General features: G+C 42.2%; 1 protein-coding gene across 1 annotated transcript; it reads left to right on the forward strand.

The window, feature by feature from the left end:
• Positions 1-240: 240 nt before the first annotated feature.
• pnpla4 (patatin-like phospholipase domain containing 4) lies at positions 241-9,273 on the forward strand. The gene is made up of 7 exons (XM_083633322.1): positions 241-349; positions 1,865-2,053; positions 2,473-2,567; positions 5,257-5,392; positions 6,155-6,220; positions 7,664-7,816; positions 9,043-9,273. The coding sequence occupies exons 2-7, from the start codon at positions 1,874-1,876 to the stop codon at positions 9,172-9,174; spliced, it is 762 nt and encodes a 253-aa protein (XP_083489448.1). The 5' UTR covers positions 241-349; positions 1,865-1,873; the 3' UTR covers positions 9,175-9,273.
• Positions 9,274-15,457: the final 6,184 nt, after the last annotated feature.

The following is a 15,457-nucleotide window of genomic DNA, read 5'->3' on the forward strand; positions in this document are numbered from 1 at the left end:
TCAAATTGTCAAGTTAACGTGAAAGTTGACGAGCTAGAAACGCTGCCATCCGGTCTAGGGCGGGCTCTAGGCGGGAACCAGTAGGGTGACAAAATCAATTGTGGGCGGGAGCCAGGCTCTTTCTCGCCGAGAAGAGCCTGGTGACGCGAGGTTACTTTAACCAACAGCAAGTTTTTATTTTGAAGAAGTTAGGCGGAAGTTGTAGTATTTACTATGTCTACCTTGACAACGGTGCTTAATGTTTTGTTGTACTAGCAAAAACGTTTTGCTTGCGGTAAACAATGACCTCTTTCATGTAACGTTATTCTAACACCAGTCCAAAAATGATTTCTCTTTTGATCTAAACACGGTATGTCCTCTTCTTGTCAACCTTGTCCTTTTCCTGCATGTTTTACATAGCAAGTCTTCCTTTGACGAAAGTGTAAACATGAAGCTGTGTTCACTGAGGTTCATAGAAAACCTTTGTAGCCTACTGTAGCCGGATGTGTAGAAACCACAGATGCCCGCGTGGATATGTTTTATATTTATTATTTAGCCTAACTTGACACGAGATTTTCCTCTAACGATAGCCTATCCAGTATTTGGGCTCATACAAGGATACATGATACATAAATATTAACTTGCGTTTTGAAATAGGACGAATCAGCGTGACGTCACTTGCCACCCAGAAATGCAGAACCCCGCAGCAGTTAATAGTATGAGTTGTGACAAACAAACGTTAATATCTCAAAAACTATACATCACATCGCTTATATTTTGACATTCTGAGTGAGGGCAGAATTAGCTCAAGGGTTTGATGTATTATGCATGTGTTAAAGTTGTGTGAACTGTGCAGTTTTTAAAATGTAAACAGAGTTAGAGTCAGACACACAAGCCTCGCGTCACTTGGGCTCCATAGGGTTCCATTGCCTTGCCATCCAGTGATGCGGTTTGTTTACCAAAATGCTGCTAGGCTGATCCCTCATATAGCTTGCCATGATATATATTTTCCTATTTTTATTTATGTAACGTTATGCAGCTCCTTATGGCCATATTTCTGGGGTTAGTAGTAGGCTACATTAGGCTATGTTCAGTAATAGTTATTAAATTAGGATGTCTTGTTAGTTTTTGTTTTGCAATTCCAATTAGCCTATACTTATCTGCAAAACACGTTTTAGTTGATTGATCGATGATGATATTTTTATTTAAGTGTCATGCACCTGTTTAAGGTGCCCAGCCCATATGGGCTTACAAGACACTACAATCGCCAGGATGGCCACATGGCAAATCATACTAACAGTACCGTATATACATTTGTACAGAGTCCAAGAGAAGAGCATTGCACCAACACATGCACTTTCCATAACAGGGATGTATTTATACTGGATACGATGTTCTTGTCTTAGCTGTCTTAGTTGCCAGGCATTTTCTATCAATCTTGCCTAAAAGCCAACTCAACATTATAATGTCCTTCAGACAATCAAAACAGATCCGGATTCTTCAACCAAATTCTATCAAATAAAGGATTCCTCAAATCACTGTACATGGGACAATGAAACACAAAGTGAAATACATCCTCCTCCACGACACCAAGATCACAGGAAACACACAAAGAGTTGCACCCAGATCTGGCCTGGTATGTTTGATCATTAGTAGTAGTAATAGTAGTATGAAGATTCGTGGTATATCATCCTTTTACTTTGTCTAAATGTCCACCCTGAGAATAAAAAAAAAAAGTGGTAAATCGCTTTAGTTAAAATTGGGGCGGGGGTATCAGTCACGATCGTGATGTCATAAATCAGTGATTATGATGTCATCGGTATGTAATCAGTGATGTCACTTGAGTTGTGCCATGGATCCCACTTAATCAGCTCTATGTGTGCAGGCGGTGAGCATGACGGTGCTGAACCTGTCCTTTGCTGCATGTGGCTTCCTGGGCATCTACCACCTGGGTGCCGTAGGGGCCTTCCTCCGCCACGGGGAGCGGCTGCTGGGGTCCCTCAGGGCCTGTGCTGGGGCCTCCGCTGGAGCCCTGGTGGCTGCCGTAATGATCACGGCTCCAGACAAGTTAGAGGTACGAGCGTGAAACTGTGTAGAGCAGACCAGCGGTTCCTCAACGTGGAGTCCGGGGAACCCCCAGGGGGCTCCTCGAGGGTGTTTCAAGAGGTTCCCCAGCAAAATGAGGACAAGTTTAATTTCACTGTGATTTAAATCAGCTGTTCTCAACCTTCTCCGACTCGTGGCCCACTTGAAAATCTCAAAAATGTTCGTGGCCCACATCTGACTGTAAACAGTACAGAGGCCGAATAATGCGTTCTCAGAGCACTTTTTATTTTAACGATAAAAGGAGCTGTCCATCAGCACCGCACAGAAATCAGAAACTAAAAGTAAGGAGCTGTCTACAATAGGCTAATTAATGAATAATTGATTACAAATTAAATGTAATTAATCAATGAGGTGTGATGTCATTGCGGTTGTTTTGTTCCCTGACAGCACTGCAAAGAGTTCACCTACAGGTTCGCCGACGGCGTGCGGCGGCAGCGCTTTGGAGCCCTGACGCCGGGCTACGATTTCATGCTCACCCTCCAGTAAGTACTGTCCAAACTGATTATATCAGTGTAGAGACATTGTATCAATGTAGAGACATTGTATCAATGTAGACACATATCAATGTAGAGACATCATATCAGTGTAGAGACATTGTATCAATGTAGAGACATTGTATCAATGTAGAGACATATCAATGTAGACACATTATATCAATGTAGAGACATTGTATCAATGTAGACACATTATATCAATGTAGAGACATTATAGCAATGTAGATGCATTATATCAATGTAGAGACATTGTATCAATGTAGAGACATTGTATCAATGTAGAGACATCATATCAGTGTAGAGACATTATATCAATGTAGAGACATTGTATCAATGTAGACACATTATATCAATGTAGAGACATTGTATCAATGTAGAGACATCATATCAGAGACATATCAATGTAGACACATTATATCAATGTAGAGACATTGTATCAATGTAGACACATTATATCAATGTAGAGACATTGTATCAATGTAGACACATTATATCAATGTAGAGACATTGTATCAATGTAGACACATTATATCAATGTAGAGACATTATATCAGTGTAGAGACATTATATCAATGTAGACACATTGTATAGACAGACCGTGCTTCTTATATAGTATGTCGGGGGACTAAATATAGATAAATTGATTTATTCTATTATGCAAACCCAATGAGTCCTCTTTAAGTTTTTATCTCTTTTTGCAACTGCTGCGCCTGTTGCTTAATGCACTTTTTATACTCTTTTTTAAAGTTTTGTTGTGATGCTTTTAAATGTCCATTTTATTCTCTTCTTTTATTCTTTTATTTTCCTGTCAACCATTTTATGTGAAGCACTTTGAATTGCCTCTGTGTATGAAATGTGCTATACAAATACCGTAAACTTGACTTGACTTGACTTGACATTATATCAATGTAGAGACATTGTATCAATGTAGACACATATCAATGTAGACACATTATATATATAGATTTGCGTGCCCGTGCCTTGGTCAGGGTTCCCACGTTCATGGATACAATTTAAAAACTTTTCCATGACTTTTCAAGACTCCGAATCAATAGCAGACATTATTACTACAGTGGACAAATAGGACACACCTCTTTATATTGAATTTTACTGCTGTAGAGCCACTGCATCACATTTCATGGAAGCTATTGAATTTTTTTTTAAATAATTTTCCATACAAATATTAACTCATTGAGTGCCAGCCACTTTTGGAAAACGGATGCTCCCAGTGCCAGAGTTTCAGAGCGTTTTCAGTGATTTCTCGAGGCCCACAGAATATTGTGTGATATTACTATGTAAACACCGAACACGCCCAAAGAACGATGAGACTATCTTCTATCATCAGCAAAAAAAAGTTTATTGATATCATTTTCCGTTCTTTAGTTATCAGCCGGAGAAGATAGGTTGATTTCACCAAAAACAGACGTTTCCATCTAGAAGCTGAGATAATCAGCCTTTTGTGAAATGAAGCATTTCAAGCAAATCACTGACTCTGAAGCTAATATTTTCTGACCTGAAACATTTGAACAGTAATTTCCTTCAATACAACAGCACCCCCACCCCCCTCAACTCCAAACTCCTCCTCCGTGGGAGTGTCTCTGGTGGCTCTGCTCTCTGCTGCGTGTGTCAGGCGACGAATCTCTGCATGGAACTGGGATAAACTCATCCCCACCAACACACAGCTTGCATGCCAGAGCTGGGAGAAACTCACCCCCACACCAACACACAGCCTGCATGCCGGCGGAGCTGGGAGAAACTCATCCCCACACTAACACACAGCCTAACACGCACCCAGCGTCTATTTTCGGAGCGCTCCGTTTTTGTGCGCCGGCTCCCAGCGCGACACAGAAAAGCCAAACCGGACTGCTGAGAATGGTTTGGCCCTTCGGCGTCGGGTGCTGCTTTTCTGGTGGCTAATCGTGTGGAGAAACTATGCAGCAGAGACAGAGGGGCTCAGTTGTGGGAGCGGATTGACTGCTGTTCGCAGCTAACGTTAGCTCCAGCCAGAGCAATCTATACGGCTCTGGCTCTGGCTCTCATCGGTTTCCGTTTCATCACGGGGCTTCTTCTGCTGTTTTTCCTCACCTTTCTCTAATCTGGAGAGCACTGTCGCCACCTAATGGGTCCGTAAAATAGCTTCTACACATTCGACATCCCACATACTTTAACAGGAGATGCATCAGGCTTTGATCCACGTCCCACCGTCAAAAAACGCAATTGACGACAATCGTCGTCATTGGCACTCTACGTTACTATTTGAATTGACGACGATTGTCGTCATTGGCACTCAATGAGTTAATATAATATAAAATACAAGAAACACTCAAATCCATTATAAAAACAAACAGTGACAAACTGAAGAAACCGTACGTGATGGTAACATCATGTGCATTTGATTTTATACTACATTACATGGAAGGTTATCTATGGAAGATAACTTGTACTTTCATTACACAGAACAAAATTCCCTGACTCTTCCCAAACTTTCAAGGGTTGTACTACAGCAATTCCATGACTTTTCCAGGCCTGGAAAATGACACGGGAACCCTGCTAGGTTTACGGCCAACAGATTGTGTCATATAATTTACATGTCGCTGCAAAAAGCGCTATGGCGCCCAGTGGGGCCGTTATCAAAAAAACGTGACAAATGGGCCATCTGTGGCTGGCTCCTCTCTAGGGAGGGGATGGAGGAGATTCTGCCCAGCGATGCCCACAGCCTCGCCGCTGACCGCCTGCACGTCTCAATAACGCACTCCAAAAGCGGCCAGAACCGCCTCGTGTCCCGGTTCGCCTCCAGGGACGAGCTTATAAAGGTACGCAGCCGAGCGCGACGCCAGGCCAGGCCACACCCTAGTTTCTTCTCCATAAAGATTCTCAGCGTAAAACACCTTCATTCAATGTTTATCATTGCTTTACCGCCTTATTTTTACTCGGGGTCTACAGCCTGGTCGGGGCTTTTACTGGTCTGACTCAAAAATGACATAAGTGAATACATGTTTTTTTTTTATAAATGCATGTTTTTTCCTTGCTCAGAGTGGGTCTTTAGGGCGGGGGCGGGGGGACTACGCGTGTGTACATTTGACTTTTGGGTTAGTGTATAGTCAGGGTTATCCTCAACACAATATCAGTCATTGTCAGACATTATGGAGCAATCTGTTTTCACAGCACCACAAGTTTTAGAACGGAAGCCATTGAAAGTACAAATTCTCTAAATCGATACAGTCAAAGTGCTTGATTTGGAGTTAGTATGCAGTCAGGGTTGTCCTGAACTCAAATATACCAGGCCTTTGGGGGGGTGGCTAAAACTCTCTTTGGGGGGGGCGGCGCCAAAATGTCTCTATGCACGAAAAACCTTGAAATGTGTACATGTCTCTATAGGCAACGCCAGAAATACAGATTGTCAACCCCCATAGTGATATCTGAGTCTCCATGGAAACATGTTGAAGGACTTTTTTCATAGATGGTGCAAAGAGGTGAAACCTTGAGATATGAAGCTGCCTCGTGCTCCTGTAGGGCTCTGGGTCAAAGACTGTTTACTGACATGACTTGTTTTGCTTCTCTTGTTATTTCCCGAGGCGCTGCTGGCCAGTAGTTTCGTGCCTGTTTACGCTGGAGTTCGACCGGTGGAGTTCCAAGGACAGGTAACTGGCTAATTCAGTCGCTGCGGAAAGATGCACTGGCCCTTGTGTTATTTCTGTCCAGACATTTCTCTTTTGTCCATGATATAAAACATGTACATAATGTGAAACAATGAAAACAAACACACACCTTCACACACACTTGACCTCCGTGCCCAATTTCTGCCTCCTAGGGCAAAAACGGTGCATGCTAAAGGGTGAAATTTTGTGGCCCGACCAACCGACGGAGTGACGTCTCGAGCTGCTAAAAGATGCAGGAAAAAAAACACTATATATGGACACACACCCTTACAAAATGTTTCTGTGTGAGGTGAAATCATCCTTTGGAAGGAAATGAAAGGTATTCAGTGTTGTGCTCATTGACTCAAATCCTTTGAGATGGTCCTTGTCCATTGACTCGTGTTTTTGGGAAGGCTCTGTTTAACAAATTTACCACGAGAGGAAGGGGGTTGTGGCCACATTTACCACTGGTACAGGGTTGTGGCACGAGGCGAAGCCGAGTGCTATAAACCCTGTACCAGTGGTAAATGTGGCCACAATCCCCGACCTCGAGTGGTAAATTTGTTTTCTACAACAGCTACCAAATAATATAAAAAATACACAATTGTAACATCCAATTCATTTATTTACAATCATTACTGGTTTCAGAATACATTTATCCTTCCGCCACAGAATATAGTTCCATACACAAGATCAATGATTGCACTAAACATTTAGTTGCCTTTGAGCCAAAAAACAACTAACCTATTCCTTAACGAGATTCACAGTTATTGATACATTGCCTGTAAAAGTACAGTTATTTAAACAGTTATCTAAAGCAGCCCGTTTTGGTGGTGGTGTGTTGATATCTGGTGACGGCAGAGGGCGTTTGTTTGTTTGACAGTCCCAGGTTCGGGGTCCGGGCGCTAGTCCGACCTCCCGCTAGTCCGACCTCCCGCTAGTCCGAACTCGTGACAACTCAAGCTCAGCCAGTTCTCTCTCCCCAATTTCACCATGTCGTCCTTTGTTCACTTCACCTTCATCTTCATCTAACCACTGCTCAAAACTCAATCCACCCAGTAAATCAAACGTTACTACGAAATCGGACATTTCCTTGTTAGAGATCGGCCATTTCCTTGTTAGAGATTTGCAGACTGACAGGCTAACAGTGGGCGGAGTCAGCACAGGGAGCGGAGTCAGCATCAGGGAGCGGAGTGATACTGCGGTTGGAGCCGAACTGTAGATTGTTGGCCTATTTACCACTGTTGCTAGCCAATCAGAATCCAGTATTCACTCATGCTGTTGTAGAATCTGAGTTTTCGCAGAATTCCCCAAATGCAATTTAGTCCCAAATCACACTAGTCAGCTAGTGCTCCCTTAGTAAAGCAGACTTCTTTTCTGTTTTCCCTGTCTGGCTCATTTTAAATGAGGGTTCCTCTGTGTGTGGACCTGCTTCTGTTTTGTTAGAAATGGATCGACGGAGGGTTCACCGACTGCCTGCCTATCCTGCCGGTTGGACGTACCATTACCGTGTCGCCCTTCGCCGGGCCGCAGGACGTGTGCCCCGTCCACAGGGGGCGCTTCAACAACCACCTCAGAGTGGCCAAGATGAATGTAATGGTGAGTTATGGGTCAGTACAATAGACCCTTCTCACGGGGGCCATTTTGGGTCGAAAAGGCAGGGTAAACACAGGTGCAAGCAAAACACTAATGAGGGTTTCCAAATTCCAATCATGGAAGTTGGAAACCCTCATTAGTGTTTTGCTTGCACCTGTGTTTACCCTGCCTTTTCGACCCAAAATGGCCCCCGTGAGAAGGGTCTATAGAGAGCCCAAGTCAACATCACTTCCTGCTTCAGCATGCGTACCAGAGACCTTTCATCCGCCATTTCTTTTCCCATAGCCATTTTGTAAAATGCTTATAAAAAATTGTTTTACTTATTTGATTTTTACAATTCAGCTATATTTAGAAACAGGAGAGACCATAGAACATTTCACTCTGAAAAATAAAAAAAAATCTTTGTTCAATGTTTTTTTTTTTGTCTGAGTGAAATGTTCTATGGTCTCTCCTGTATCTAAATATAGCTGAATCGTTTGGTTTGACTAAGTACAACTATTTTTTAGAAGCATTTGACAAAATGTCTATGGGGAAATGAATGGCGGATGAAAAGTATCTGCTGAAGCAGGAAGTAAAGTCGACTTTGGCTCTCTATAACAGGACAGTATGTCAGTGGTTGTCAAAGTGGGGTCCGGCATTCCTCAGGGTTCCTTACAGGGATACCAGAGGTAGGCTTGGGCAATATCTCCAAAATCGTGATTCTGTCCTGCCAAAATATTGTACGATGCAATATTATCACCATTCACTGCAATACATTATATTTGATATTGCGATATTCACAAAATATTGCGATTTACTAGGAATTATGCCAACCACAAAATGTATGGTTGACTTTTGTAATCCTAGGTTTCAAACTCGCAACTATTATCTCCCTAGTATGTACAGTGTACACAGTTCTACAATTCAATATTAAATCAACATGTTCAATCAACTATGTTTTTTTTTTAAACTAAATGACAATACATACTGTAGTATCAAAATCTAAAAAGCACTACTGACCCTGGCTGTAATGTGTCTCTATTTGAGGGACTTTGACTTGATGTTTACGAGCCTCTACAGGACACGTCTGTTAATCATTGCCCCTTTGGCTTTACTCTCTGTGTAAATAACAGCTTTTGTCAGTTCATCACTCTCTCATTGGCTTTCTACAAGTCTTTTTTTCCATTGAAATTGGCTGTGTCTTTCCCCCCTTTTTTTTGGACATTTTGTGTTTTCTCTCATTTGCTTAGTTTTCCACGGAGAACATCGTACGGCTGAACCAGGCCTTGTTCCCTCCGCCGGCTTCTCGTATGCAGTGGCTCTGTCAAGAGGGTTTCGATGACACAGTGAGGTTTCTGAAGAAAGAGGCCTGGATGCATTGAGGAAAAGGGGGATTTAAATGTCAAAAAGCATGTAAAGACTATGAATTTTGTGCATTTTACAGTATTGATGCCTTTTTTTTAAAGCTAAATAAAAATAAAATGTGCTTAATACAAATTGTAGGCTACTGTAACAAAAACAATATACCCACATCAAAATGGTGAGGGGCAGCAGCAGTGTGGTCAAAATGATTGAAATGGTCACACACATATTGACATGATTTTTAAGTGTTCAGTGGTTTTGTTGAAAAACGTTGTTGATTCACTCATATTATGTGAACATCACCTGTGTTATATTTCAGTTTACCTACATCAGTTTAAACTACATCCATAAGATTCATTTTATTAAGAGGATTAAGGACTTTATGGGGGGAAAAGCATGAAAGCGTGAGTGGTGGGCTTCAGTCATGTGACAGCAGCTGTACATGATGGAAACGTAGACTGTATAAAGATATGGATGAAGCCACCGTGACATTACCCATTGGTTTGTGGACCCCTGTTTTAAAACTTGGAGTTTGCCATTTTGTTTTTTTGGTACCAGGCTGCAAACTTGTTTCCGTTGTAAATGTGGGCATTTTAACATGGGGGGGCCTATGGGGAATGACTCGCTTTTGGAGCCAGCCTCAAGCGGCCATTGGAGGAACTGCCGTTTCTGGTACTTCATTTTTCGTCCCTGGAAGGTTGCCGCTTGGATGAAAAGCAGTCATGTGTGAACACGGACTCTCCATCAATTTTCCAAGGAGGCATTTAATTTCCCTCAGCTGGAAGCGGTGGTGGGAAGAGAGAGCACTTCACATGAGGTACATGCGGCAGCCATGGGGTGTCGGAAGGCCCTCCAGGACACGCATGGATCGAGCGCCTGTCTTTAAAACTTGAAAAGAAATGGACGTTTCAACCTTGACGGGTTCCTCCGCTGCCGGGTCACCGTTTGATTTCCTCCGGCGTCGGGCAGACGTGAGCGGGTTTGCCGATCGGTTTTCGCCGTGTGAGCTACACCTCCCTCGGGAGAAAAGTCTGAGGATCTTCTGAGGATACAGTATAACAGCCCGCCGCTCCTTCACCGAGGCGCTGGTGCCGGGAATGAGGCAAAGGCAAACTGATTATGTTGCACTGTCCCCACATATAGTCGAGCTCACTGACATAAAACAAGCATGCTTCAATACGATATACTGTGTATATACAAGACTTTGAACACACAACTGTTTACATTATGTAACATACAGAAAAAAAGTGCCTGATGATGTGTAGCCTACATGTACATGCAAAATGATTTTAGCATACATATACCGCTCCTAAATGTATGCACTACTATTTCCCCGCTGGTATTATGCAAGGCCACCTGCTATTCCTAATAATGAGGCTCAATTAAGGCCTCCCGTTAATTTACAGTTTCACCTGGGGGGAAGACAATCTCCAGCTGGCGCTTTCATACATTGTTTAGGCTACTCTTCTAGGAACATCGGGTCTCAATAATGGCACACCAGAGGGGACGACTCTCTGGAAGCAGGCCAGCTAAAGGCGCCTATTTGTTTCTGTAATGATTCAGCTGCTGAGTTCACTATATACCGTACTGCAAAAGTGTGTTACTCTCCTCCTTCAAGGATGCACACATCCATGGAAAATGTGATGAAGGTATTTCTGACTAATGAAGCCTGCGTTAGTTCATTCAAGACATGATGTCATAGTCGACGCCCCAGCTGTACCAGCTGACAGCCTCTGTTTGGTTCACCGTTTAACCAATTCTCCAATCACAGTCATTCTCACAACAAGGCGGTCCGTTTAAATAGGGCAGCCTCTCACTCACTGATCTGTTCTCCTCCTTGCTGGATCCTTGCTGGATCGTGCGGCTGCTGGCAAACGCTTTGCCACCTCCACCCCAACCTCCACCTTTTAGATCAAATGCAAATGCTATCATGTATTGTAGCTCTGGAGTCTGCATGGCTCAAAAAATGAACATGTTTCCATGTCTTGCTTTTAGGCTCCCTCTTTTAATTTCTATGGTTTAAATGTATCTGGAATATTTTATTCCCATGGGGGATTCTGCTTGCGCTCCCTGCTCGGCGTAGCATGCTGCTGAGCTGAGTTCAGGGAGAATTAAATGAATTAAATATTAAATTAAATATTAAATTAATTCTAAGAGCGGAGCCTTCAACGCCAAACATAATTGTATGCATTATATTCATTTATGCAATAAATGGTTAATTCTATGACTTGAGTGTTCTTGAATGAAATATACTGTACTGCACCCAGGTGGTGTGGGTTGACATCTTGAGTTGACTGAAACTTTTCAACAATGAATTGTTGAAATGTTAAAACGTGTTGGGAAAAAAATCACCTCCGTCTATCTCGGAAGTGGGCGCATTAAACTGCAAATACCCAGAATTCCTGTAAATGTGACATTAGTAAACTGCAACCAGGCAGCCACACTGACAGAAGATCAGACAAAATATCTAACATTGTTGAGTCCAGCGTTCTTTAAAGACGGGCTGAACCCAAAAATGACAACAAACCAAGCAAAGCATTTTAGTTCACATACCTGGGTATTCAGTGCACCTATTTAATCATGTAAGCACACACAACAATCACAAAAATCACATTTCTTTAGTTTTTCACACTTTTTCCACATCAAAGGTTCATTTTTTTAGGATTTCATTAATGGTGACATAACGAAGAACTATCAAATGTCTACCCCATTTCAACCAATCATGACATGGCAGCTGTCAATCATTTCGAGGAGAAAATTCTGCAGGCAAGATGGCTGCCTAGTGCCTACTTGGGCAGACTTTTCTAAGCTCATTATGTTAACATACTTGGCCAATAAGTATGTAACATACAAAATAAAACAAACAGTAATGTCTTCATTTAATGTAGAATGCGTTAAACTCGCATTCCAGGAATCACGTTAACGTCCGCGGGTCTTACCCCGGACCCTCGGACACTCCAAGCTGGCAGGCAGCACATTTGCCTCGGCTTTCACACAGCAGTACGCGCGGAGGCAGCCTGTTCCAGCGTTCTTTGCAGAGCACACTTGCATATAGCGCCAGAACACGCTCGATTTGGGGGCGGAACACGCCAACTCCAGTCCACAGAACTGTCAAATCAAATCATCGACACGCTATGGCCCGCCTCTCAACCCTCTTTCCTGATACGTCACCGACCCTCTCTGAGACCCATACTTGTACTTCTTTCTTGTAGTATGTACTGCCGCTGCCCTCACATAGTATGGATTGTAGTGTGCAGCATGCATGCAAAATGCATACTATTGGGACACACTACATCTGTCGTCACGTGAGCTTCCTGAACTCCGACCTCTTGCTCACTTCCGCCGACGTCCGCAGCGCCACATTTGAGTTTTTTTTTTTTTTTTTCAATAAACAAAGTCTGGCAGTAACAAACAGTACATTATACAAAAAATTCAGACTAAACATTTACAAAATTGGAACAGACAATCAAATAAACAAAATAAAATAAATAAAGCAAAAACATTAAGTCAGAGTTCTAAACAGGAATCAAGATATGCATGTTTTGGTACACACTCCATGCTTGTTTGGTTTTAACATATTTCAAGGCTTTCTTAAAGTTAATTATCTCATTCATGAACACGCAGCTCAGTCAGTGCGACGTAACTCCAGTAGGTGGCGGTAATGCACAAAAAGTTGTTTGCCAACCGCCATAAAACATTAGAAGAAGAAGAAGAAGATGTCACTTCCTGCTGCGCAAAGGATTGTGGGGAAGATTGGCTGACAAAGCATGCATCGATGCATACTCCGAAATAGGAGCTGATGTAGTACAACATCCTGGTACTCTTGGCATACTGCATCTGACATACTATGTATTGGGACATACTAAATCTTTTTTTGCCTACTAAATAGTATGGAAGTATGGGTATTGGAACGGGGCCCCGGTTCATGTGGTCTTTAAACAGAGCGCTCACTCACTGCTGTTGAGGACAGTTTGGATCCGTCAGTTCCTGTGGAGTGTTCATACCCGACGCCAGAATTTCTCTTGGGCAAATTGTGCAAATCCACAGTTAGTGGGGACAGACCTTTTTCACAGCAGCCATTTTGACGTGCCATAGCAGGGTAAATACAGGTGCAATTTATAACCAGCCTAGTGCAGTGCCCGTTCCCCAGTTCGACGTAGAGCAGACAAACAGTGAAATGGAACATTGGTGATTGGCTGTTTGCGTGTCACTCGTAGCACACTCCATTATCAAGGGATATGATAGGCTGTTTATGAGCCAGGGAGGGAGCATGCTTGGGGTCTCACCACAAGCTAATGCTCAGTTAGCCGGCTGAGCTAACTCTTAACAGCGTGAGATTTTAAATTGCAACGTCAAAAAATAGAAATTAAAATAAATAAAATCATACAACGCTACTTCCTATGTAGCATTTTTAAGACTTTTGACAGATTGATTTAAGACATTTCAATACCAATCAAGGCCTTACTTTTAGATGAATGAATTCACTGAAGTCTTTTAAGACTTTTTAAGGATCTGTAGGAACCCTGAAAGCTGGTTGACAAAGTCTTTCCTTTAAGGCTGATTGCAGCTTGACACTTTGACAGCCGTGTCCTGCTTTGGATGGATGAGGTGTGTACTAGTATGTAGTACGTTGGCATGGCTGTGATACAGCTGGTGTTCCTCATCTCTCCAGCATCTGGGCTGCTGGTGGAGAGGTCAGCACTGTGCTGTGAGCTAGCCAAACCTGAATACTCAGGTCGCGGAGGCGGGGCTAAACAGCTGGTGGTCTCAGGTCGCGGAGGCGGGGCTAAACAGCTGGTGGTCTCGATCAGCACAGAGTCGATTACAGCCACGGTGCTGCTGCACATTTGATTGATAACATCCACTTGGAGGATATATCGCTCACACCTCATCACCGCTGTGACGTACAGCATTCATTTAGGATTAGGATTGATTGATTTATTTGCATTAAGTCCTGTAGTGTTTTAAACAGGGTTCCCATGGGTCCTTGAAATTCTTGTGAATTTGAGTATAAATAGACATATGGGTCATTCAAAGTGCTTGGTTTTGTATATATTTTGTGCAAGAAATTGGACGTTTTTTTGGGGGGGAATAGGAACGCAGCACAGTTGAGAAGTGTTCACGTTCAAGCCTCTCTCTCTCTTTAATTCTCTGTGAGCTTCTGTAAAGCCTGCTAGGTCTCATTATAAAAATGCTCGGTGTTGTAACAGTAGACCTATATTGTCCCGGTGGGCCACAACAGACATACCCCAAATAAATCAGAATAGCTCCTCAACCATATATGTACAGCTGACTCCAGCCTCAGTCCACTCCCTCTGAATCTCTGCCACATTTTTGAATCGTCTTTGCTCGACAATCCTGCTGAAGCCCACGGTCATCCATGGTATTTCCATGATATTCACATTTTTTGGAAAGGATCTGTATATGTCTGGCCTTGTTTGAAAGGTAATAACCTATGAAAATATGAATGAATGAAGTGTAAGTAAACCTACACGGCACCAATCAGAGTAAATGGAGATAAGGAAAAAAATACTGCCATCCTCGCCTAAGTGAATAAGATGCCACAGATAATAATGTGGCTGAATGTATCGTCTTACTCCTTGACCACAACTGTAACTGTACATTTGATGAAAATACACAAAAATGCGCCATTTATGATGCAATTCTATACATATAGGCAAGGATGAAAATATGGTTTCTTGCATCTCCATTTACTCTGGAATGGTAATAGATATGTTTACTTACACGTTACACTTGATTCATATTCCAACAAGGCCAGCCATATGCATATGCCTGTTTAATTGGACTGTAAATTCACTGCTTATTTAATGCCTATTTAACTCAGACTGCAAATCCATGTAAATTCACTGTATATTTAATGCCTATTTAACTCAGACTGTAAATTTCATGTAAATTCAAGGTAAACTCATATTGAACTCGGACTGCAAATCCATGTAAATTCACTGCATATTTAATGCCTATTTAACTCAGACTGTACATTTCAGGTAAATTCAATGCAAATTCATATTTTAATATCCACAGAACACTCCTCCACTCATATATATATATATACACACACACACGGTATATATATACACGGTACTAAAGACAATCACAACGTTGCAAGTGCAATCAAATCATATATACATATATATAGTATATATATATACTGTGTGTATATACCGTATATATATATATATATATACGTATATATATGATTTGATTGCAGTTGCAATGTTGTGATGGTCTTTAGTTATCTTTCCTACTTCTTTTCCTACCGAAAAGTGATTCTGATATAGGCCT

The sequence above is a fragment of the Poromitra crassiceps genome (genome assembly GCF_964638095.1).
Source record: "Poromitra crassiceps genome assembly, chromosome: 3".
Taxonomy (NCBI): Eukaryota; Metazoa; Chordata; class Actinopteri; order Beryciformes; family Melamphaidae; genus Poromitra; species Poromitra crassiceps.